This window comes from Dermacentor variabilis, chromosome 2 (assembly GCF_050947875.1).
Source record: "Dermacentor variabilis isolate Ectoservices chromosome 2, ASM5094787v1, whole genome shotgun sequence".
Taxonomy (NCBI): domain Eukaryota; kingdom Metazoa; phylum Arthropoda; class Arachnida; order Ixodida; family Ixodidae; genus Dermacentor; species Dermacentor variabilis.
This window is the reverse complement of record NC_134569.1, coordinates 67,262,471-67,289,611: the sequence shown is the minus strand read 5'-3', so window position 1 is coordinate 67,289,611 and position 27,141 is coordinate 67,262,471. Positions and strand designations below refer to the sequence as shown.

General features: G+C 47.0%; 1 protein-coding gene and 1 long non-coding RNA gene across 2 annotated transcripts in view; both read left to right on the top strand.

Annotated features, from left to right (window-relative positions):
• LOC142570873 (uncharacterized) overlaps nucleotides 1-27,141 on the top strand; it is a 245,733-nt gene that overhangs the window by 53,956 nt on the left and 164,636 nt on the right. The window lies entirely within an intron of this gene.
• LOC142570872 (prenylated Rab acceptor protein 1-like) lies at nucleotides 9,835-10,806 on the top strand. Its single transcript, XM_075679181.1, has one exon. It carries the CDS (start codon nucleotides 10,024-10,026, stop codon nucleotides 10,684-10,686), a length of 663 nt encoding a protein of 220 aa, XP_075535296.1. The 5' UTR covers nucleotides 9,835-10,023; the 3' UTR covers nucleotides 10,687-10,806.

The window sequence follows — 27,141 nt, the reverse complement described above, 5'->3', positions numbered from 1 at the left end:
TTACTAAGCAAGGCAATATCATCAGCGAATCGCAAGTTGCTAAGGTATTCTCCATCAACTTTTATCCCCAATTCTTCCCACTCCAGGCCTCTGAATACCTCCTGTAAACATGCTGTGAATAGCATTAGAGATATCGTATCTCCCTGTCTGACGCCTTTCTTTATAGGGATTTTGTTGCTTTCTTTGTGGAGGACTACGGTGGCTGTGGAGCCGCTATAGATATCTTCCAGTATCTTTACATATGGCTCATCTACACCCTGATTCCGTAATGCCTCCATGACTGCTGAGGTTTCGACTGAATCAAACGCTTTCTCGTAATCAATGAAAGCTATATATAACGGTTGGTTATATTCTGCACATTTCTCTATCACTTGATTGATAGTGTGAATATGGTCTATTGTTGAGTAGCCTTTACGGAATCCTGCCTGGTCCTTTGGTTGACAGAAGTCTAAGGTGTTCCTGATTCTATTTGCGATTACCTTAGTAAATACTTTGTAGGCAACGGACAGTAAGCTGATCGGTCTATAATTTTTCAAGTCTTTGGCGTCCCCTTTCTTATGGATTAGGATTATGTTAGCGTTCTTCCAAGATTCCGGTACGCTCGAGGTTATGAGGCATTGCGTATACAGGGTGGCCAGTTTCTCTAGAACAATCTGACCACCATCCTGCAACAAATCTGCTGTTACCTGATCCTCCCCGGCTGCCTTCCCCCTTTGCATAACTCCTAAGGCTTTCTTTACTTCTTCTGGTGTTACCTGTGGGATTTCGAATTCCTCTAGGCTATTCTCTCTTCCACTATCGTCGTGGGTGCCACTGGTACTGTATAAATCTCTATAGAACTCCTCAGCCACTTGAACTATCTCATCCATATTAGTAACGATATTGCCGGCTTTGCCTCGTAACGCACACATCTGATTCTTGCCTATTCCTAGTTTCTTCTTCACTGTTTTTAGGCTTCCTCCGTTCCTGAGAGCCTGTTCAATTCTATCCATATTATAGTTCCTGATGTCCGCTGTCTTACGCTTGTTGATTAACTTAGAAAGTTCTGCCAGTTCTATTCTAGCTGTAGGGTTAGAGGCTTTCATACATTGGCGTTTCTTGATCAGATCTTTCGTCTCCTGCGATAGCTTACTGGTTTCCTGTCTAACGGAGTTACCACCGACTTCTATTGCGCACTCCTTAATGGTTCCCATGAGATAGTCGTTCATTGCTTCAACACTAAGGTCCTCTTCCTGAGCTAAAGCCGAATACCTGTTCTGTAGCTTGATCCGGAATTCCTCTAGTTTCCCTCTTACCGCTAATTCATTGATTGGCTTCTTGTGTACCAGTTTCTTCCGTTCCCTCCTCAAGTCTAGGCTAATTCGAGTTCTTACCATCCTATGGTCACTGCAGCGTACCTTGCCGAGTACGTCTACATCTTGTATGATGCCAGGGTTCGCGCAGAGTATGAAGTCGATTTCATTTCTAGTCTCACCATTCGGGCTCCTCCACGTCCACTTTCGACTAACCCGCTTGCGGAAAAAGGTGTTCATTATCCGCATATTATTCTGTTCTGCAAACTCTACTAATAATTCTCCTCTGCTATTCCTAGAGCCTATGCCATATTCCCCCACTGACTTTTCTCCAGCCTGCTTCTTGCCTACCCTGGCATTGAAGTCGCCCATCAGTATAGTGTATTTTGTTTTGACTTTACCCATCGCCGATTCCACGTCTTCATAAAAGCTTTCGACTTCCTGGTCATCATGACTGCATGTAGGGGCATAGACTTGTACCACCTTCAATTTGTACCTCTTATTAAGTTTCACAACAAGACCTGCCACCCTCTCGTTAATGCTATAGAATTCCTGTATGTTACTAGCTATTTCCTTATTAATCAGGAATCCGACTCCTAGTTCTCGCCTCTCCGCTAAGCCCCGGTAACACAGTACATGCCGGCTTTTTAGCACTGTATATGCTTCTTTTGTCCTCCTAACCTCACTGAGCCCTATTATATCCCATTTACTACCCTCTAATTCCTCCAATAATACTGCTAGACTCGCCTCACTAGATAGCGTTCTAACGTTAAACGTTGCCAGGTTCAGATTCCAATGGCGGCCTGTCCGGAGCCAGGTATGCCACAGTCTATGGGTGCTTAATTAATTTTTGGGTATTACACAGCTCTGTCACAATCCAGCAAAACAATTGCAATAAACAAGTCACTACTCGTATTGCCAAAGAGAAAAAAATTGTCAATTACATAAATTTTTGTCAGTTCCGTAGTTCTGCGAGACTTTTTGTGACCGGAGCTGCCGATAAGTACGTTCACATGTTGATAACGAATCCCTGTAGGACCAGTAGGCGACGTTGTGAAGCGCTAGGCACTATAACAGTTTTTATAATAATTTTCTTTGCACAAGGATGTTTCGCGTGCAACATAAAGCCTGTAAAACAACTAACAACTCACGTCACAAGACCTTTCTTTTTTTTCAGCAAAAATATTTCGGGAAGTTACTGTGAGCAAGGTGTTACATAGCGGTGCTTCTATAAAGCAAAATATTAGGTGGTCGAGCGACGGGCTGGTCGAGCGATAGATGGTCGGCGTCGAATGACCCTAATGTAATCGCCTAATCAAAATAATAAAGTAATGAAGGAGTTGCTAACTTTAGCATCATGACTGGGTCTGACCTGTTGTAGTACGTGTTGATGCTGGCTGCCGTTAAACTGCCGGCCTCAAACATGCTTATGCGGTGAAGAGCATTTCCAGACAATGAACACAGGTAAATCGTGCGAGTGAGTGTCTTTCGCCTCTGCATGCATGCGCAGGAACATCGCTTGTTTAGACATAAAACGATGTGATCGCACTTGTTTCCTTTGTTTGTTATTCATTTGTTCACAGCGTGGTATGTTGTGACAACGGATCATTAAACACCATGGGCGCTATAACGTAAAACTATTCCAAACTTCTCTATTCTAATTCTGCGGTCAGCCCGCCGCGATTGGTCAAAAACCTTTTTGGACCAGCCCCACTTCACCTGTCTGTCACGCGACGTCACGAAAACCGCGATAGCTCCCCATCTGATATGACGTGTAGACAGTGATTATGCACAATTTGACCGAACAAAACAAAAATAGTTATTTCTGATTCGACGCCTTTTCGCCATTAGCGCTCGGCCATTGGGCAAAAGTTTTCGGGCTGCACCCACTTCACCTGCGCATTTGATTGGTTTGTTCAGACAACCAGGAGGGTGACCGCCCGATGCTTGAGTCGGCGGTTACGCAAATTTGACGTCAGGAGATTGGAATAAAAACATATTGGAATACTTTTACGTTATACGGCCCACTTTTTCTCAATATTTCCCTAACTTCATCCGGTAACTGACTGACTGTACCACGTCAGTTGAATTTTTTTTTTCGCTTGTCCTTTCACCAACGCGTATTGAAGCAGTTTAAAACGCTCCTTGAGCGTTTGCTTAGTCACTTGTTTCCACTTCGCTATCAGAAATTTCTATACTAGATCCTGTAAATTCCTGCGCGTAGTAGTTCTTAAATAAACAAAAAAAAACACCACCACACACGGTTTTAGATGCTAGACTGCTTTTCTACCTCCAGTTTTTTGGATGGCTACGCGAAGAACGGAGGTCACTCTCGAATAGATGCGGGTGCAGGTGCCTTACCCGCTAGCTGAACACCCAAATGAAGCAAGCAATGAAGCCTGAACACACAAACGAAGCAAGCGAGGCTGGCTGTACGGCCCAGTGACAGGGTATGCCGCTCCATGCGGAGAGCTGCGACTTGTACTACTCAGCCACTATCGCCGCTCGCTACTAGATCGCAACGTGGTGTGTTCAAAACTCCAGCGCGTCAGGCCTGTTTTGTTTTGTTTACATATTGAGGAGGAAATGTCGAAGTTTTAAAAGAAGCATCACGGCCGCAAGAGGGATGCATTCTGCTCTCAGTCAAGAGGATCACGCGGCTGCTTCTTATGCATACAGAAACATAGAGTTCGAGTATAGGGCACAGCATGATCCGTGTAGAAAAGCTTAATCTCTGCCCATTGAGCGGTCATCATAGCTAGCGATTGCGAACATTTCATTAGTAGCGGGTAAAATCTAGTACTTTTGATTTGTAACTCAGCAGCCACTATCTTTGAACGCTACATTGCCAAATCGGCAAATGCGCAGTCCTATTATTATGGTCACGCACATTTGGAAACTTTGTTCCGGAGGTTGGTTAAATATCACCTTTCTCGCCCAATGGTACGCAAAGTACGAAGCCTTAAAGGTTTCACTGGGCGCCAGTGTTCCGAAGAGCATCCAGTGTACAAAACTGACAGCCTAGCATTGCTGAGTTCGGTCTAGCCTTTTGCTCGATACTATACCCTCCGCTAGATAAGTTCCCGATGCGCCAATGGGACTCAGCTCTCGATTGTATGACGTTTAAATCGTGCCTTTGACGGGTACAGGCGGACTTTCACGCGCCGAAACCACAATTTGATTATTAAGCACGCCGTAGTGGGAGACTTCGGATTAATTTTGTACACCTGGGATTCAATAGGGTTCATCTAAATGAGTAGAGGAGCCTTTTTATTTCGCGAACATCCGAATGCGACCGCCACGGCCGGGACGGAAACCGCGACCTCGAACTCAGCAGCGCAAGGCTACAGCTACAGAACTACCGCGGCTGGTTGACAGAAATTGAAATGTAAATGTCCTGTTTGAATTCTTAAAAGGCGGTGCCTCTGTATCTGGGTTTCATACTCACGCTTCCTAATACTGGAAAACATTTACCTTTGTGGAAAACATTTACCCGATTTGATTTGTTTACATAAATACGAGTAAGGAACTGAGAAAAGTACGCAGTCTTCAAGAGGCGCCTTTCGTGACAGCAGTAGTGTTGCGTAAGGTTTGCCTTTGGAAAAGCAACATTCGCTGCTCAGCACGAGGTCGCGGGATCAAATCCCGGCCTCCGCGGCGGCATTTTGATGGAGGCGAAATGCAAAAGAGTCACAGGCCTGCGCGACACAAGCAGCACAGTCACCGCGTAAGCTGGAGGAGCGGCTCCATAGGAGCTCCATTTTCGGTACCACGCACTACAGGTCTTCGCGGCGAAGCATCTTCGCGTCGTTTTCACGAGACGGACCTGAATTGTCCGCCCGGGGTGGAGAGCGAGCTGCAGCTTGTCCTGCTCTCTGCACAGCGGTCTGCTGAGGCCGATGTTGCCTGGTTGCAGCCGCGCGTGTAGCTCTACGAATCGCTTCTTCAGGTTCGCCCCTTGCGGGGAGGCGCCATAACGTGTACCGAAGAGTAAACACAGGCATCTGGACTGCGTGGCGCACACGTCAGTGCGTTGCTCTTGATGATGGTGATAATACTGATGGCATCGCCTTCGAAACGGGATGGGGACAAATAGTCACCCAGCCTGCTACATCCAGGGTCAGCTACATGCAGCGTGCAGCTGCTACATACAACTGCTACATGTCAGGACGCCTTGTGGAATATAACGGAACTGTAATGCAAAGTTAGTACGTATCGACGCAACGCGGCGCGCATGTGAATTGGCACAATAGGATGGTAATGTTGATGATGCTGATTTAATGGCATTCCCGTTGAAACGGGACGCTGAAGAAGAGTCACCTAGCTTGCTTGAATTAATCAGGTATGACATACATGTTTTTCATTACATCAATATTTATACATCTCCATAATCTTCTTTTCCTTCCTCAATACTTCTCTATCTACCTCGCACCACTACCGATGCTGGATGGATGGATGTTATGAGCGTCCCCTTTGGAACGGGGCGGTAGGTTGCGCCACCAAGCTCTTGCTTTTATGCTGCCTAATGTCCTACCTAGGTTAAACAAGAAAAAAAGAAAGAAAAACACTATGAACTCCCACAACCAACTTTTCTGATCCCCTATTGCGAACTGTGCTTTTGTGCGTCTCCGTTTTTTGTCGTTTCCCTACTTTTTCTACACCAATCCTCCAATCGCATCTTACTAATCCCTATTGCGGACATGTTTACTTTTCCACCGCTCTCGCTCAACCCAAGAATTTCAAGGAGGCCAGTGGTGCCTAAATCGACCGCTGGGCAGGCGTCTTCACATTCTAATAAAACATGCTCCATAGTTTCCCTAGGTTTACCGCAGCAAGCACATGCTTCTTCTTCCTTCGTATATCTCGCTTTATAGGCGCGCTTTCTAAGGCATCCAGATCTCGCTTCGAAAAGTAATGAGCTTACTTTGGGTTATCGTAAATTGTTTCGTTCCTGATTTCGTTTTTTCCTCTTAAGTAATTACTCATGACAGGTTTCTTTTCCATTGCCGCCACCCATGAGATTATTTCAGCCTCTCTAACTTTCCGCTTGACGTTCTTTGTTGCTGTGTTGCCCACCGTACAGGCCGCATACTTGCTGGTAAGCTTCCTAGTTCTTTTCCTCCACTGTGCAGCTACTACATGGCGTGCCACCTGGTGTAATAATAGGCAACTGCAGTGCAAATAGCGCACGCATAGACGCAACGCAGCGCGAATCTCACATTGCAAAGCGAGTGGCGAGATACGATGCTAATTATGATGACGATGATTTATTGTCGCCCCCTTTGAAACGCGGCAGTCTTCTCCGCTCTGTAATATGCCTTCAGTTTTGTTTTCCATGTAATGAACAAAAAAGCGCTGGCGTGACTCAGTGGTAGAGTTCCTGACTCCGACACAGCAGGCCCGGGTTCGATCCTGGCGGGAACTGGGTCCTTCCTTTTTTTTTTCTCATTCCCGGCGAGAACTGTTACGGAAACCGGTAGTGGCGGCGGCAGTGGCGGACACCATCGCCAGCCGAAATGGCTGTTGGAAGGCGTGTATGATAACTTACGCTATAAAATGCGCGTGTCCTGTCCACACGGCGTGCCACTACGGCGTGCCACTACGGCGTGCCTCATAACCGAATCGTGACTTCAGAACGTAAAACCACAGAATTCAATTTAAGAGCAACATTCTTAAAAATTGGGTCACAATGATGAAGATCGGAGCGCTTAATCATAGCTCCTTGTTCACAGTTCCTTATTTTCGAATGATCACACTTTGCATCCTAGTCACGAAACTGTCTTCTGAGTATTGTAGCTAGCGCAATACTTTTTTTCCTATTATTCCGTAAATTCACACGGCAGACTATAGTCGCCTTTCTGTTATATATTTCTGAAATACCACCATAAGCATAGTCTGCTAAACTTCATTTTTACTACGTTAGTTGTTATTCTTGGATGCAACTAACAAGTGATTTGCTTGACTTTTGAACTAGCAAACGTTTACTCTACTCTTCGCTCTGCTCGTGTCCTTTTAATGATTCGGCATTACCACGCAAATAAGTTTGTACGAGCTTGCAATTAGTGTTGCAAAATGTAGGTATTGAAGATATTACAAAAGAAGGAATAGCGATGTGAAAACATCGGCCTGTTAAGTGAACATTTATTTGCCTCTTCTTTCCCCTTTTGTGGGATGTTGCTGGGTGCTGGATGGTGCCTCCTGGCTGCTCTATTGCAAGATTGACTGGTCCCAGGTATAGTACGAAGCAGCACCGGATTTACTGCAAAGCGAGGTTTACCGGGGCGCAAGTTCATCAACTTCAACGCAGACCTGAGCTCCAACACAAACACGCCTTCGTCGTCACGCCGTCATTGTCATTTCTCACTCCTTTATTGTCACTCTGGCATCAGTAGTCCTTCATCTTCAATCGACCGTCGTCATGACTTCGTCGTTAGGCTGTTGTCGTCACTGAGTCGCTATCAATCCAGTGTCGCCATTCTGATTTCGTAATGGTATCACTACCAGGCAATTCTTCTGATTACATCATCATCGTGCCGCTCTCGTCATACAGTCTATATAATTCCGTCCACATCAACCCGGAGTGGCTATGCTCTCGTCGCCACTACATAGTTGTCATGCATTCATCGTCATGCCATCATGCTTATGCCTTCGTCGTCATGCGGTCAGAGTCATCTATCGTAGTCACTCCGCCATTGCCACTTCATGGTCGTCATACCATTGTTCTCATTCCATTGTTGTCATGCCTAGAATTCACATGGTAAAGTGGCGCAAGATCACATTGAGTGAGGCGTTCTTCGACGATAATGTGTTAAACTTAATCGTGGGCTTCTCACTTGCAATTAGTCGCTAAATAAGAACAAAAAGAGCAGAGTTTCTAGCGAATACCAATGAAAGCTTCGCCTATACCTAGTCACAGCGTTTGGAATACCCGTATTTTATTTTTGTATGGTTAAGAGAAAGAAGGGAAGAAGAAAGAGAAAGGGCAGTAAGAAACATTTGCAGATACCAGGTGCTGTGGGAATCGCTTTAGGCGAAGTTTGGCTTGGTGTTCGCGAAGATTGATTAATGGCCACTTTACAGCGCACGGCCATGTTGGACACATTTTCACCCGAAAACGCCTACTCAAGATCATGTTCAAGACGAGAACAAGGTGAAAGCAGAAGCTAGCATTTCGACAAGTGGATTCGTCTTTTTCAAGGTGTCTTTCGAAAAGCAACATTCGCTGCTAAGCACGAGGTCGTTAGTCACTCAAGATAAAGTTGTGGTGGTCGAACATGCGGATCCTACACTTGACAACAAAGCAATGACGATGATGTGATGACAACGACGAAGTGACGAGGTTGTAAAGACGACGATGGTATGATGGCGATGATGTGACGACGAGGGCTTGACAAATATGGAATGATGACACTATAATGACGATGATGGAATGACCACGGCGGCCTAGCTACGACTAAATTACGGTGATGGCTTGACGACAAGGAATTGACGGCGAGGGCATTATGACAACCATATGATGAAGTTGGAATGACGATAACGGAACAAGAACGACGACATCATGCCGATGATACAACCACGAATACATGACGATGACTGTATTACGATGACGCAATAGCGACGACGGCTTGACGACGACGACGACGTAACAACACTGTAATCACTACGACAGAATTACTGCGATTGAACGACCATGATGACATGACAATAAGTGCATGATGGAGACGCATTGACGACGCTCAAACGATGGCGGCGGTACTACAACAATGGTATGACGACAACAAAAGGATAATTCTGAAATTATGACGATGATATAGCAACGTCAGCATGAGGACAATCGGATGACGAAGCTGCAATGCGATGACGGAACGACCACAACGGCATCACGACGATGGTATGACCACGAATGCATTACGACGACGCAGTAACGATGATGACATGATGACGACGAAATGACGACGAAATAATTCCGGGGACCGAATGATTATGATGGCATGCGAATGGCAGCGGCATGACGAGGAAATGACAATGGACTGACGACGAGAAAATGAAGGCCGTGGAACGATGACGACGGCATGACAGCGAAGGAATGATCACAGTGCGAGGAAGGCGATGAAATTACGATGATGGAATGACAACGACGCGCGTGCTTGTGTTCGAGCTCACGTCCGCGCTTACGGACATCTGCTGCGTCCGTTCACAATATATCCGGTACCATTTTCCATGCACTATGCCTGGTGCTAGCCAATCATGCATAAGATCTTCATATATACAGGTATATCCGCAAGTACATCCGCGGAGGTAAGTACCAATTCAGACGCAGACAGCAGTAGCAGCCACCATACAAAACCAGGGAGAGATAGAGATTTTATTGAACGAAAGGACGAGAGTTTGGCCTGAGCTAGTGCGCTCTAGCCTGCAACTCTGCTCAAGGGGAAGAGAAGAAAAGGAAGAAAAGTGGCATGAATGATTGTTAGCAAAGAAAGATTCGCTTTAAAGAAAACAGCATTCTATTTATACAACTCGCGCCATACGCAAGGGAAGAGGAAGAAGAACATCCAGACAGCGCGTGGATTAAGAGCACGTTCACAGGCGCTGGCTCGACTGGGTTCGCCACAATTCTACCGCCACGTCAGCGTCTACCCAGACCGCCAAGTAGCACAGCAGTGTACAACTGCCGATTCCATCCAGCCACCGTCTCCCAGCACAGTAGCCGACAGCGGAGCTCGAAGCCATGAACCGTGAGCAGGGTGACATCGGGGAGTGCCTGAATTCCAGCTCGTATTCTTCGGGCGATGCTCCAGCCACCTCCCGAGCGCCAACACTTCCTTTGCCTCAGAAACGCCTCTCCTCGTCTCCCAAGCAAGAGGACTTTGACCTTCGGCGCGCCGTTGTGTCCTGGTCGAGTGACCAGATCAACCGCGCGCAGCCGTGGAAGGATTTCGCTGACACCGCGAAATTTTCGATTCCGAAGTCGGCTCAGGAGATCGCCGACAGGGTCCAATCGAACGTGGGCCGCTTCCACAGAAACTACGGCGTTCTCTTCATTGTCATCCTGGCGGGCTACGTCATGTCCAGCGTAGAACTCGTGGTGAGCGTCGCGGTGGTAGCTGCAGTGGGCGCCGCACTCAAGCTGCATCAGGACGACGAGTCTGCGGCCGTGTGGGGTACTAAGCTGGTGCTCAGCAAGAACCACAGGCTGGTCGCGGCCGCATTGGTGGCAGTGCCTCTTCTCTACGTCGCAGACATCTGGTCCGCCGTCCTGTGGTCCATTGGTGCCATCGTGGCGATCGGTGTTGTCCATGCCACTCTATATACTTGCCCTGGCTCCCCAAACAAGTTTACCAGAAAGCTGCCGGACACTTTCGAAGAAGGTGATATCATGGGTCACCTTTGAGGGAAATTCCTGTCTTTTGAGTTCAAGACATTTTGTTTGTGACTGAGTGTTTGTGACAGTGTGTTGCAGAGGTTTTTTTCTTTGATTAAAAGCACGACGTGCGCCTAGAGAGGTGCTTACTATCTGTCTTCGAATATTTCTTCGGCGAGCGCCGTATTTATTGTAGCCGGCGCTATGGCTCTTGAAAGTAAAGCTCTACCAAAGCGTCAAGTGTCAGCGGACGCTGCTGCGGGACACCTCTTGATGGACATTTCTATGTAGGTCATTTTGGAGCACAGCTCTTAGACGTCCGGCCGCTTCTAGGTTGAGCGTCGCCGTACGTCGGCGCAACTGCGTGAACGCGCTCATGCCGCTGCTCGAGCGTTCATCGTCTTCTTCAACACCTGGCTCGTAGGCGCCCCTCGACGTAACCGCGCGAACACACTCCTGCCACTGCTCACGCGTTCGTCATTGTCTTTTTCCACAGCTGGCTCCGATGCCGCTCATCGGGCCAGCGTTCCCATAATGTCCTTCGAGCTCGTGCCGTTGCTCGCGCCTTCCTCGTCGTCTTCTTCCACAGGTGGTTCCGATGCCGATCATCATGCCAGCGATCCCATACTGACCCTCTCTCTGCGAAGGCGCTGACGGCACTGCGTACTGCCAGTCGTCGCGGCGATTTTGGTCCCAAATTCATTGCTTCAATATATCACGAAGTGAAAACATGTATACAGCTGCGCTTAAATTTCGAATTAGGGCGTTTCGTAACCGTCATGTATATATATACTTGACGGTATATATATACATGACGATGGGTATATATATATATATATATATATATATATATATATATATATATATATATATATATATATATATATATATATATATATATATATATATATATATATATATATATATATATATTCTTTCTTTCAGTCTGTCGACTTTGTTTATTAAGAAAAAGCGGGAAGTAATACAAGTTGAGAGAGCTGGAATAGCACATTTGGCGTTATGCCATACCCGTACATGTAGCTCTCTAACCTGCATAAGCATTTAGCAGCAGGCAAACTTGTCTCATATGGCTACATTGTTAGCTGTTTACGTCGCGAAATGGCGAATGTCACACATTCGGCTACTACTGCTGCTTGTATTGAATAGTTAAGGCCGGACTTCGGCCAGACGTGTGTTTTCTGTACGGAGCGCTTCACAAGAACACCATGCTTCACAAGAGCACCGTCGAGCGGCGCGGTAGCGCGTCGCTCGGCGGTGCCGTTCTTGTTTATGCTTGTCTTGTCTTGTCTTGTGTCCCAGACAGTGGCGCATACCCACTACGGAGGATTGGCCAAGAAGCAGGCGGTTTTTCGTATGCTTAGAAGTAAAGGCAAACTAGATTTAAATTGTGGAGCGTGAGACTAGAACTGTAATTTAGACGTGTGATGAAAATATTGTGAAGAATTTTGATAAAATACGTTAACGTAAATAAATTAATGCTTCGCGGCGCGCAAACAGCGTTCACTCGCGCGAGCATGTACGTCAGGCTCCTCGCGACGGGTTGCAAATAAAAAAGCCCGAACGAACAGCAAGAATAAACATAATCTGAAACAACGCTTTAGAAGCCGTGTACCAGTGTGTTTGTTTCTAAGGATTTAAAACTTGTTTCATTCAATACCGAATCTATATGAGCAACAGTTACGCACAATTGCGATAAAAAAAAAATTGGCAGTGGCTTATCTCGGCTATGCCAGGATATACGTAGCGAAAGCTAAGGCATATCATGGTTAGCCTTGGTTAATCTTGATTGCAAGTCCAGGTTAGTCTGGTTGTCTAGCTATGTTGCAGTGTTTAGCCAGTCGTTCCGCGCGCTGTTCGTCTGCTTCCTGGGCGATCCGTTTCCTCTTCATCTCGTTCCGATGTCAATTCCAGGCCTCATCCTGCTTATCAGAATTGTCGCCGTCCATACTGCCGCCACAACTGTGGTTACGGCGCACGCGAGCTCCCCTTTTCAATCCTCCGACATGTTATCAGGCATGCGAAGCAGCTGGCGAAGCGAGCGGAGGCGGAAGGCAACGACGAGGAACGAGAGGAACGCGGTGTGACATCATACCAAACGGCGGCGGCGGAACACCAGTGGCTCGGTGCTACTAGTGGTGCATGCGCAGTAGGGAGCGAGAGAGAAATATCTCCGGCGAGGCGCGTATTGTGACGTCATGTGCCTCCTCGGAGCACCGCCACGGCAAAATCGCAAGTTCGCGGCCAGTAAAGTTTAAAAACATCGAACTATATCCAAGTGCGAACGAAGCCACTGCAAGGTGTCTCTGGCCTCCACAGCGTTGACTGCTATGCATGGAACGAACGGAGTATAGTTCTCACAAACTTAAGAGTTCAAGCTATGGCATTTGCTATGACAAACTACATATTTTGTCAGATTTTGTTGAACAGACATGGCTGTTCCGGAGTTTGTGCAGATAGGCAATGGACGACAATAAAAACGCAGAACTTGGCTCCGTTGAAGAGATGCATTCGTAGTGTCGTCTCGTGTAAAGTTGTAACGCTTATAGCAGGGCCGGCCGGCTGCTGTCGCGCGAGAGCTCTAATTCATGGGAATGTTTAGTGTAGCTGTGGTGGAATGCTCAGAAAAAATTGACTACTCTCGCCGCCATCGCCCCACCTGGCGGCTGCAGTAGGGGGATCCGACATAACTAGAGATGGACTGGTCAACTGTTCTATCTTTGAACAATTATGCAATGAAACAACAAGCACTAACTAAATGTCTTCGTTGTAAAGCTCCTGGGGTCTTTACCACGTTGTAAGACACCATTCTTTTGAGTTCGTAAGCGCTGTGACATGCAAGGCAATGAAGAAAAAAAGGCGTTCATGGCGTAATGTTTTCAATATCAGGCGCGTGTGTCAAAGGTCGTTTGTTCGAATATTTTTACCGGACAATTTTATTAATGTTTATTTAATTATTTAGGGATAAGTTTGCAAAGTAACTATACCGTCTGAAGTCAAAAGGCCCAAGTTTACCCGATTTGATGTACTAACTATAATTCCCATGCTGGCTAAAACGCCCTGCTTGTAGCTTCCGTAGACACTAGCGCAACAGCTCCCTCTTGTAGTTATTGCATGAAGCTCTATGCTTGAAACGGTAAACTACTTATTCGCTGCGCCGTTCCTAAATGTTGCCACTATTCTCTTTAAACGCGTTCGGCATTGGAGGCCAGATACGTAAGAAGAAGTACCTAGAACTTGGTAAGAAACGTTCGCTTTAATAAAAGTTCACAGTCACTTTAGCATGCGCTAAAGACGATGAAGGCGAAACCCGGAGCGCTCACGAGACATTCGTTAAATTATGTCTACATTCTCATTCGAATGCGTTGTTACTTCCTATAACTTTCTCCCACCAAAAGTAATGGGTTCTAGTGCCTTAATTAGCTCGATCTTAACTGTGCTTTAACTCTGTCTTAGCTAACACCAAAGGTCCTGGGTTCGATTCCCGCCAGTGGAAGCTGTTTTGACCAGCAATAGTGGAACCATCAATTTTGGTGCCATTGAATTTTGGTGAAAGGTCGCGGGTTCGAATGCCGCGAAAGGTGGTGGTTTCGAGTACATTAACTCTATCTCAATAACGGCGCCTTAACACCAAAGGTCGCGTGTTCGACTCCTGCCAATGGTCGTGGGGGGCACCATGAATTTTGGCGCCATAATGCCGGACGGTCAATTTTTCGAGAGCACCGGGCAACCGACTTTTCCACACGTGAGCTATTTGAAGTTTTCGCCTTAAAAAGGAGGATCACATTGCCTTCAAGAGTTGCACAAGATCCGTCTACTGAAGCATCCATACCAGCTGCGTTGCAAGAACAGTAGAAGGTTTGGAGAAACCGGACGGCCACTCTAAGAAACCTCCATTCGCGTTCAGTAACTGGAGGACAAATGAAAAACGGTCGAGGCGACCGGGAGATGGAAAATGAGAGATGAGGGTTAATGCTTCGTGTGCGCAAGTAGAGGAGACGGAGGAAACAGAGGCGGTAAGGGAGCAGCTCTATCGCGGAAGATGGCAGGGAGGAGGCGCCGTGCGTTTACACGCGCTAACAAAGGGACGAGGCAGCGGCTATTTTCGTCCGCGTGCAGACAAAATAATGTCTCCGGACGGCGCCGTCCAGCCGCGGACATAACATCTGAGTGGCGTGTCATAAATGTGCTCGTATTCTCGGGGCTGACACCGGTTTCTATATAACCGGACGCGGATGTTTCTTACTCTGGGCACACAAAGCGCGCTTGGTGAGCGGACGCCTTTTGGTGGAATGATATTGCTCCTTCAGAGCTAGCTATGCGCAAGCATCGATTGCGAGAGAAGAATGTGAGTTTTGTGTCGAAAAGAACGCAAACAGTGCTCGAACCGGCACCGACCACACACTAGAAGCAGGTCAGAACACTGATTCAGGCCGACCTCTCAGCTTTTCTATCATAATAAATACCTCTCTCTCTCTCTCTCTCTCTCTCTCTCTCTCTCTCTCTCTCTCTCTCTCTCTCTCTCTCTCTCCTTCGGCACAGCATGGAAGGGACAGATGTACAGATTGTTGGGCTAATTGGTTCGTTGGAGTAATTTAGATCATACGTCTTGTCGTCTTCCTTGTCTGTGTCAATTCAGCGTTAGGACCTCAATTGATGGAATTAAGGCCTCTGGAGTAACGAGAAACAGCCAATATCAATTGACGTTGTAGCAAATATTAAATAAACAAAGCAAGATATGCGCACCAAATCGTTTCAAACTTCCTCATCATCATCAGCAGCCTGGTTACGCCCACTGCAGGGCAAAGGCCTTTCCCATACTTCTCCAACTACTCCGGTCATGTACTAATTGTGGCCATGTTGTCCCTGCAAACTTCTTAATCTCATCCGCCCACCTAACTTTCTGCCGCCCCCTGCTACGCTTCCCTTCCCTTGGAATCCAGCCCGTAACCCTTAATGACCATCGGTTATCTTCCCTCCTCATTACATGTCCTGCCCATGCCCATTTCTTTTTCTTGATGTCAACTAAGATGTCATTAACTCGCTTTTGTTCCCTCACCCAATCTGCTCTTTTCTTATCCCTTAACGTTACACCTATCATTCTTCTTTCCATAGCTCGTTGCGTCGTCCTCAATTTAAGTAGAACCCTTTTCGTAAGCCTCCAGGTTTCTGCCCCGTACGTGAGTACTGGTAAGACACAGCTGTTCTAAACTTTTCGCTTGAGAGATAATGGCAACCTACTGTCCATGATCTGAGAATACCTGCCAAACGCACCCCAGCCCATTCTTATTCTTCTGATTACTTCAGTCTCATGATCCGGATCCGCAGTCACTACCTGTCCTAAGTAGATGTATTCCCTTACCACTTTCGGTGCCTCGCTATCTATCGTAAACTGCTGTTCTCTTCCGAGACTGTTAAACATTACTTTAGTTTTCTGCAGATTAATTTTTAGACCCACCCTTCGGCTTTGCCTCTCCAGGTCAGTGAGCATGCATTACAGTTGGTCCCTTGAGTTACTAAGCAAGGCAATATCATCAGCGAATCGCAAGTTACTAAGGTGTTCTCCATTAATTCTTATCCCCAATTCTTCCCAATCCACGTCTCTGAATACCTGCTGTAAACACGCTGTGAATAGCATTGGAGAGATCGTATCTCCCTGCCTGACGCCTTTCTTTATTGTGATTTTGTTGCTTTTATTATAGAGGACGACGGTGGCTGTGGAGCCGCTATAGATATCTTCCAGTATGTTTCATATGGCTCATCTACACCCTGATTCCGTAATGCCTCCATGACTGCTGAGGTTTCGACTGAATCAAACGCTTTCTCGAAATCAATCAAAGCTATATATAAGGGTTGGTTATATTCTGCACATTTCTCTATCACTTGATTGATAGTGTGAATATGGTCTATTGTTGAGTAGCCTTTACGGAATCCTGCCTGGTCCTTTGGTTGGCAGAAGTCTAAGGTGTTCCTGATTCTATTTGCAATTACCTTAGTAAATACTTTGTAGGCGACGGACAGTAAGCTGATCGGTCTATACTTTTTCAAGTCTTTGGCGTCCCCTTTCTTATGGATTAGGATTATGTTAGCGTTTTTCCAAGATTCCGGTACGCTCGAAGTCATGAGGCATTGCGTATACAGGGTGGCCAGTTTTTCTAGAACAATCTGCCCACCATCCTTCAACAAATCTGCTGTTACCTGATCCTCCCCAGCTGTCTCCTCCCTTTGCATAGCTCCCAAGGCTTTCTTTACTTCTTCAAACTTGCCGATGATTAATTTGAAAACGGCGTATAATTCAGTGGGACGCATCTATAAAGGCTAGAAATTGAGCCACAAAACTTGCATTCAGCAGCTGATTGCCAAAATGGCCGGTCAGGCGCGAGCCTGATCGCGCCTTTAGGCATGTTAATTTACCCCGATGGCGTAGGAGGCTAAACGGCCGTGGGCTCACGATTCAGTTCTTCTAGTTAGGTAGAAAAAAAGCTTGTCTTCCCGCAGCACGACTTACATCGTAAAGCCTAGTCTTTCTGCGTTTAACAAAAGCGTTTCAGAGTTTAAGAAAATTGAAGAATCATACGTACAGTGTGGTCACGTCGTTAATGCATTAAGTAGCCCTGAATAAAACGTTAAGAATATAAAACACGGTTGAGAAAGGTGCAGGCAAATATATAAACGTATTAACTGAGAGTTGAAGAGAGCATCTGTCCGAATGGAATATTTTTGAGTCAGGTAGTGATGCTTACAGGAGAGTGCGTTTCCACAGCGAAGCTTTGTACCTACCTACTCCCTAATCCATTCTTGTCCGTGGGCAAAAATGGGGGCCGATTCCGGAGTTACAATACCGGGCCGCGGCGACCCGCGGCGGAGGTGAAGCAGGATTCAAGCACTCCAATAATAATAATAATAATAATAATAATAATAATAATAATAATAATAGTGATGATGATGTGGTGGTGGTGATGATGATGATGATGATTGAAATTAATAAATTAAAATGCATCGTTTGTGTACAGCAGACGGACTCCCGAGCGTGAGGATTTGTCATATAAGCAAATGACAAAACGTATGAACAGCCGGCGCCACCCTTGCGTAGAGCACGGGAACGGCGGCCACCGGAGCGCTCCGCAGCTGGCCAGCGACGTCTAACGGTAGTGGCTGGGCCCGAGATTAGATGCGTCGCACGAACGTGCCTCCTGGTTGCCTCCTGGGAGCGGCTGCCACAATACAAGGACGGTTCTCAGCGCGACCCAGAAAACAGACACCAGTGCAGATCCAAACGCTTTTCAAATAAATTGCGTAAACGCATGCAATAGAAAAATAAAGAAAGAAAGAAAACATGAGTCTCGCAGCAAAGACTTGATGGTGCCCGAACCGTGTAACTGCGCAAAACAAAGATCGAAGTGGGGGGAAAGACCACTTTTGGGAAAGCAGTGTCGAAGCAGGACAGATTTTAAGGAAAGTGCCAAACAAACATGGAGCGCGCGAGAGCTCCGTATCCGACATCCCTTGTGAAACAACTCACGAGGGTCGAAGTAACTCGTTCTTTTTATCTTTTATTTCTCCTTTTCTTAGACCTCGATGGCCGCAGCAGACAGCCGACTAATGTGAAACGCCGACGTGTCCGCTAATGTGACTTGACTGCTCAGTTGATTCCAAAAGTAACACATGTCGAAAACAATAGAACGCCTTGCCGTGCCACTGCCCTCAGCAACAGCAGTAGTTAAGGCGTGTTTCCTGATCTGTTTTTATTTTTATTTTTTCTGCTTTAGTGAGTGCAAACAGAGATCTTGGACGCTCAGGTAGGTCGTTGCCGCTTCTGCTTCTGGTGCTTGCTCAGTCACAAGGCTAGAAGACATTGCTTGGTGACAAAATTGAAACGCACCTCCTGCATCCTCCCTGCGCTCTGTGTGAAAAAGACCGGAGAGACAGACAGGAGCTCTTTAATGAGTCCTGGAGAAATTTGTCTGGCGGCATGCCAAGCATACTACTACTACATGTGAGAAAGATGAGAAATGATATGATGCGCATAGTGCACTTCCCAGAAACGCAAAAAGTTAGCAGCACGTTACACTCCTGTGACACGTGAAAGTGAAAGCCTGCTGCACACGTGGTAATGCATTAAGTTATGCGATCGGAGGGTCCGACTTCTTGCAAAACATAACGAACCGCAGTGTGAAGTAAACGTACGGACTGTAAGTCGACCTCCTCAACGACACATACGAGCACATAATGCACTACCTAAAGGTTATTTAGTTCTTCCTTTCGTTCTACCTTTCTTTCTGTCTTTCTTTCTTTCCTTCTTTGATTCTTTATTCTTTTTTCTTTGCTCTTTCGTTCGTTCTTCCTTTCGTTCCTCCTTTCGTCTCTTCTTTCGCTTGTTTCTTCATTCATATTCAGCCATTGCAGCTTTGCTTCCTTAGGCGGGTATGAGCTTTTCCTCATGATGATGTTTTTTGCATCACTGAACTAGAAGCCGCCTTTTTTTGAGTATGAGCCATTGCAACGAGCCACTTAAAGCTTTCGCCTTTATATAAACAAAATACACCGCAACACGCAATAAACGAACTAATTAAAACATTTCATTGAGAACGATGTCTGACAGTAACAGTGACAGTCCTTGACTGTCAGCGTCAGTGATGGTCTGAAAAGTTATACTGTAGAACAACTTGCCCAGATAACTGGCACACTGGTACATTTGTTCTGAAAAATTAGAACTAGTACACCAATAGACAAAAAATAATAAAGCCAGAGGTGCACAAGCACCGAATTGCAGTCAATCGGTATAATGCAGTTTGCACTGGCCATATTGCTAAATCTTTAATTAACCTTCTCTATCTTGCTTTTTCAGCTCTTTCAAGGCTTGCAAGTCAGCACTGGCGTCAGTCGTAGCCGGGTCTGTCATATGCCTAGCGTGTTCGCGCTGTAATTCTCGCTGGCTCAAAAGAAAGATGGACAGAATACTGTCAGAAGCATCAAGAATCGGTGAAAAAAGTTTAGAAATTTTAAACCCCAATTTTCGGAATTTCTCTGCTCAGAAGTATGGGAAAAGAATGCCAGTTTCGTCCCGAAGGGCGATGTATCGACAGCAATCGCAAGGTTTAGCGTGGCGCTTGATCTCCTAGTATGGTGTTCCAAATACACGCGGATGCAACATGTCGGCGTGACGCAGAACGTAACTCCTACTGGCGAATAGGATCGATGGCCTGGTAGTTAGCGACGCCGTTTTCTATACAAATGCCTTTGGGTGCTTTTCGCGTTCATGGGTGGCCGCGTTCGACACTCCGCCGGGGCGGAGTATCGCTTCAATTACCAACGCGAGAAGCACCTAAAGGCATTAGCATTTAAAAAGGCATCACTACAAAATAGCAGTCCCGCAGGGGCGCTATAACGTAAAGCTATTCCAAACTTTTCCATTCCAATTCTGCAATCAGCCCTCCAAGATTGGCCAAAAACTTGTTTGGACCACCTCCACTTCGCCTGTCTCTCATGCGACGTCACGAAAATCGCGGTAGCTCCCCATCTGATATGACGTGTACACAATGATTAAGCATGATTCGACAGAACAAAGGAAAAATAATTATTTCTGATTCGGCGCTTTTTCGCCATTAACCCTCTGCTATTGCTCAAAAGGTTTCAGGCTCCACCCACTTCACCTGTCTGTCACTCGACGTCACAAAAACACGAAAACTCATTGCGTTAAAGTGACGTGTCCGCCCTAAACATGCATTAATATGCCAAACAAAACTGGATTTCTTTTTTTTTTCAGAGTAGGCGGAGACTACCCCGTTCTTAAAGGAATAGAAGATGGCTGCCGCCGATTGCTCAGGTACTGGCTACTCGCACCTGCCGGAGAGCATGGGTTTATTTGCGTAACAAAACGTCTTGCGTGGTCGTCTAACGTTATCGAGCCATTTCGACACGTATACGACATCGCTCTGCCAACTCTTCTGTGCTGACGATCCGTCTCAGTGGCATTTTTAACCTTCTGTTGCACGCTGCCACGATTTTAGACAAGCCAGCGCAAGCTAAGTAAGGCAAAGGGGACCAATCGCAAACGCCGGCACCTCCCTCTTCATCCGTTTATCTATTTTCTGTGCGCTGTCTCAGCCCCATCTAAGCCCTCTTCACTTTAGCTTGCTCCTCGCCTTATGGCATCCAATTAGATAGGACAAACCGCTCAATGTAGACGATGTTATTTGTTTTGAAAACAAGCAAAAGTGACCTCCATTAAGCCAGGAGAGCATTTGATTTGGCTGTTGGCGCAACGCTGTGGGTCACCGCCCGATGCTTGCTTCGGGGGTTACGTAAATTTGACGTCAGGAGATTAGAATAAAAACATATTGTAATAGTTTACGTTATAGGACCCTTGGGCACGTTCATGCCGGGCGTCATTTAGATCAAGTAAAGCATGGGCTTCAAGTTGAGATGCGTTCCTGAATACGGGGATCAGTTCCCTAAGCCAAAACTTAAAAATAATTGTAGAGCCGCCACGAGGAAGACGTGAAATCTCATTAAAAAGAGCAACAGCTTGGCGGATGACAACTTTAAGGACCCCCACGTGAACGATTTTCATTGTATGACAACAGAGACGTGCGAAGAAAGCGCCACAAGGAGGCCGGCTTGATGATGTGAAAAATGACGACTTGCAGGCACGTCGTGGATCCGGAATAAAATCCTGGGTCAGGAAAAAGAGCGCCTTCTTTCCTAGCTACTCCTAGCGAAGAAAAAGAACTGTAGCTCTGCCCACCTACACCAAGCAATTTTTAATAGAAGTAGTGTAGCATGAAAACTACACTTTCTTCACCGCAGTTTCAATGAGCAGATGAGTAAAAATAGCAGACAAATAAACAGGTGAGCATTCCTAAGACGTGACGAAATTATGTCTGCGGCTGTCGGCGCTGGTATGAAGACGACAGTGACGGTTCGCTGCGGGGTGGGCTGTGAAGTATTGGCGTGACAGTGTGTCACAGAGGGTCACAGAGGGAGGTGAGCTGATCCCTGAAGAAGACAAAATTATCTTAGTCACGGATGGCGCAGGCTGTTTCAGACGTCGCGCTTTTGTGTATGCATAGAGAAGTCTTCGTGCGCTGCGCATTCGTGACGTATAGCTGCAGTTTTTTGTCTGCTTATGCAGAAGACGACGCGCAGTCTTATCTGATTGGCTACAGCCCAGTGAGACAAGTGCAGCGTAGGACGTCATAGCTTCTGCCCCGGACTACACTATAGTCTACACGGGCCTGCACGGGCATGTGCGAAGTGTAGCTAAAACAGGCAGACGCAACCCCAACTAATATCTATGTGAAGCGAACCATTCTTGGTGTGATTGGCTCATGAACCATGTGTGCGCGTACATGAAGGGTCGTTTTAAAGGTATAAGTATAAGTATTAAAGAGCAGCATGTTATAAAAAGAAATTACTTTATTTGCACTGAATTCTAAACAGGCTGCATTATGTACAGATATTTACATGCCGTATGCCATATCCATACTATTTGTTTATATTTTCAGTGGTGTCCATACTGCCATGTTGCTCTGTTGGTGTTTCTGATGCGTCGGTTTCTTGGTGTACAACTGTGGATCGAAACGCACCAAGCGTCTCAACGCGTTCGCTTGCCCGCAAGGAAAGCTTGTCGACGCCTGTATTCGTGGCGTAAGATTATACTTTAGGACGCCGTGCGTTACGGACGCATAACGGAGGAGGGCTCTTCTCGAGCTGCGATAGCGACCGTTGTTGACCGTGGTGCCCCGTGCTCTTGCGTTGCCCAAGGATTACCGTGTCATATTGCCTCCGTTACTAACAGGTGAAGGACAAAGGCGCGCAGCTGTAGCGCATTGCGATTTCGCAGGACGCCCGTATAGAATCGCGATGTCTTCCGGAAGCCTTCGAAGGATGCTGGAAATATTCAGCAGATAGGTGGAATTGGTGCCTGTCAAATGTCTCACGTCTGGCTGCTGACCACGAAGACAGATGAGTCAAAGCAAACGCAGCTCGACACCGGACTGCTGTTGGTGAAGAACAGGATGTGCCTCATTGTTGACCCAGCGCGGCAAGGGCGCAGGATTAAGGTACACTGGGTCGCGTTAGGCGTCAGTTATGAGATCATACAACGAGTCTTCTAAATGTATGGCGAGGTAAAGGAATTGATCAGTGATTGGTCGAACCCGCAGGTGTTTGAAGGCGCCGAGTCAACTAGCCTCATACGTCTTTTTCTACACGAGGGTGTCACACCAGCCCGCGTCCGGCATCAGGTGCGTCTTGGTAGCGGCACTGTGCTCGTGTGTGAACCTGGACGGGCCTTGTTATGCCGTCGTTGTCACAATACTGCGCACACGCGACGTGAATGCCGAGTGTTGAAGTGCGCAGCTTATCGATAATTCGGGCACGAGAAGGCTAATTGTAGTCACTCGTACGCCAGAGCTGCAAGTGCAGGCGAAGATGTGGACCGGAGCGAGGGGATCATGGACGAGGAGAAAGCGCAGAGCCTGGCTGCAGTGGTGGCGTCCATCCGCTGTGGCCGCAGTGGCCGCGTCTACCAGCAATGCAGCCTCACAAGAGAACGAGACACCAGACGCTCCGGCAGGAGATTCCACTGTAGCAGACGCTTCGACAGTACAGCATGAAGGAAAGAAAGCTTCGTCAGAACGCACTTCTCAAACACACTTTTAAAGCAAAGCTTTCTTTGCCGCTTTCTTCGACTTTCTACTGCTGCTGCTGCTGGTGCTGCTGCTGCTGTGGTCCTGCACGCCGCTAACGGCGACCACGTGAGGACGCAGTTGAGACGCACGCCACTAACGCCGGCCGCATCGGGACGTTGTCGAGACGTGGCCATGGGCCGTATAACGTAAAACTATTCCAATATGTTTTTATTCCAATCTCCTGACGTCAAATTTGCGTAACCGCCGACGCAAGCATCGGGCGGTCACCCGCAGGGTTGTCTGAACACACCAATCAAATGCTCCCCTTGTTCATAGGAGGTCACTTTTGTTTGCTTGAAAAAGGAATAACATTACCTGCAGTGAGCAGCTTGTCTTATCTAATTGGCTCCCAAGAGGCGAGGAGCATGCTCAAGTGGAGAGGGATTCAATGGGGCCGAGCCACTGCACTGAATATCGATAACCGGATGAAGAGGGTGCACGGTGCCGGCGCCTGCGATTGGTCCGCTTTCTCTTACTTAGCTTGCCGTGGCTCGTCGACTATCGCGGCGGTATGCAACGGAAACTTAAGAATGACGCTAAAACGGGTCCTCAGCAAAGAAGAGTTGGCAGAACGAGGTCGTAAACGTGCAGGAATTTCTGGAGAACGTTACACGGCCACGCAAAAAGTTTTATTAGACGCAAATACACCCATACTCTCCGGCAGGAGCGAGTAGCCAGTGCCGGAGCGATCGGTGGCAGCCATCTTTTATTCCTTTCGGAACAGGGCAGCCTGTGCCTGTTCAGTAGAAAATTCAGTTTTGTTCGGCATATTAATGTATCATTACCTCGTACGCGTCACTTTGACGTGGTAAGTTTTTGCGGTTTTGTGACGTCGTGTGAGAAGCAGGTGAAGTTGGTGCAGCCCGAAAACTTTTGACCAATAGCCGAGGGCTTATGGCAAAAAGGCGTCGACTCAGAAATAACTATTTTTGTTTTGCTCGGTCAAATTATGCATGATCATTGTGTGCACGTCATATCAGATGGGGAGCTGTCGCGGTTTTCGTGACGTTGCGTGACAGACAGGTGAAGTGGGGGTAGTCCAAAAACGTTTTTGACCAATCGTGGTAGGCTGATTGCACAATTGGAATAGAAAAGTTTGGAATAGATTTACGTTATAGCGCCCCATGTCACAAAAACATAAAAGGCATTCGCTGCCGGCGTTTGTTTCAGGACGCTCATTGCGTTTCCTTCGGTGCGTGCACGACAGGCGCCATTTAGACCAAGTCAAGCATGCGCTCCAAGTTGAGCTACATTTGTGAATACGGGGGTCTCCGAAGTGGAGAACTCACTCTGGTCACCGTGGCGTCCGATGCGTTTCAAAGAACATCCTTTCCTTTCTGGTAGAAACGTGTTGTGCTGTCGATGACACGTGGGGTGAAGATACCTTTATCAACACTCGCTCTCTGTTGTAGTTGCTTGCTACCTATTGTTGGCAGGAAAATTAAAATGTAGGCATTCAGATGAGGACGATAAATATCTGGAACTGTGTACTGCAGCATGGTGGGCAAAAGACGAAGGCACTTCTTGAGCTTCAGCAAGGAAGGCAGGGCAGCGCTCTAGGAGGGACGGCTAAAAACTGAAATCGCACATGATCGGCGCCGACTACGGAAAAAGACGGTCACTCGCTGTAAAACCAGGAAGTCGTTGCGCGAAGATAGGAAAAGAAGAATGGTGACAGGAAAACAATCCGCAGGAATGCCTTCAGTCAGTCGGGGTGTTTGGAACAGTGAAGTAAAAAAAAAATTGAGTGAAATGCAAAGTTTACGAAACAATGCCGCCACAGCGACGTCGCTTTCATCGCTGTCGTTGCGCACGGGATAATGCAGGCCGACGACTCTTTTGTGAATACAAAAGAAGCTCTGTTTGCTCTCTGGCGAACAGCGGAATACTTGTGCCGTCCATAGCCATTCCCGCTCCCCTCCTCCTCACCCCGTTGCTCAACTCTGTTACCCATTCCTCGCCACACACGCTTTGACTCGCCTTCGCTGCTCTTCTCTTTCAGCTGCAGAGTCCCGCCGCTACGCTTCGAAGCCGTCCAAAATCTAATTGTAACCCGACTGCAATTCAAACTGCTTTTCTTCCGACGCTCCCGGACTATGCGCAGCGCCCCACTGCGCTCCTTCGGGGAAAGCGGCACCGATCGATTTCCAAAGCGATCTATGGACCGTGAAGCGTTCGCCCCGCTGTTCTTTTTTTGCTCTCATATTTATTTCGTGTTCTCTTCTTTTTTTTATTCTTGCTCCCTTTGAGCAGGCCCGCTGGCAGAGTGAGCGCGACCCGGTCTAATGCAGAAAGCGCCTTAGAGCACTGAGCCAGAAATATTGCCCCAGCGATTTGCCAAATTCGAGGCCATCGCATTTCATTGCACGCAAAAGCAAGAAAACGCCGCAATCACTATACTAGCAGACCCACATCGCTTTCTTTTTTTCGTGATACAACAAACTGCGCTGGTGGTTTTGGCTGAGAAAGAACTACGCTATATTTTGTTTGGTTATCTTCCTTTTTTCCCTCTATCCTCGCTATACCAAAGCCACCGCGCAATGCATGTTTTCCCGTCGGTTCTTGTCGCCAGAGAAACTTAAGCAAACTACGTGGACAACGTAAGCAGGCACGTACGTACGTATGTATAGTACAAGAGTAATTGTTTTCTGCCTTCACTAAGGAGGCTAAAACACTATAAAACATATTCGCGACTCACTTTCTTGGGCTTCTGTCTTTGGTTGTTGTCGTTGCTGTTTTCTTTCTTTTCTTTTTGCATTACGAAGGCTAGCGCCACATACTGGGCGAGTCGTTGGTGTTGGCCTTTTCGAGCAAACTATCCTGATTCGATATCTGGCCCTCCGTGGTGGCTTAGCAGCTAGGACGTCACTCTGCTAAGCAGGAGGTCGTAGTATCGAATACCGGTCGCGGCGGCCGCATTTCGATGGGGGCGAAATGCAAAAGCGCCCGCTTGCTGTGCATAGGGTGTACGTACGTTAAAGATTCCCACGTGGTCAACTTTCCCGGAGTCCCCCACTACGGCTTGCCTCCTAATCAAATCCTGGTTTTGGCGCGTAAAACGCTAGAATTTGTTGTTTTTATTCCAATATCTTTGCTGTATTTTACATACCCACAAGACAACTGAGTTCCTAAAGCAGAATTGGTGCGAAGTGTGGTCTGCAGCTGCGTCGCTCAACTGGTACTGTTCGACTGGTACTGCTAGGAGAAAGGCATGAAGCATCTATTTTTTTTTAGGATTACCACTCTATTTCCCAAGTAACACGGCCATAGGTTAAATATGAGCAAATTATTTATTCTGGTTAAATAAACTGTATGCTGTTAATAAGCACCCTCAGACGCCGACCGGGTTTGTTGACGTCTTGTGGCACCGCGATGCAAACGCAGCACTCCGTGCAACGTGCGTATGCACGCTTTCAATACATTCGACCAGTACTCGTCAATGTATGGAGACATAACACAAACGTAAACCCGTAATAATATCCCGCTTGTGCTTTCTCTGGAGGGTATAGAACCCACCGCCTACGTATTTCTGATTGCTCGTATTTCATACTCCCATTTGCTTATCTCTGCCACCACACATAACAGCAGTCAAGGCTGGCGGTCGATACGCAAGTAAATTTCGACAGTGTGGTTTTGCAGGGATTCCATGTTGGCGTAAGCAAATCTGCACAAACTTAGATTCCGTCCGCGGCAGCACCACTTGCGACGGAGATGGGCAACAAAGAGGACATCCGTGTTTTCATTTTGTTCCGTTTGCTTTGTGCATTCTTTT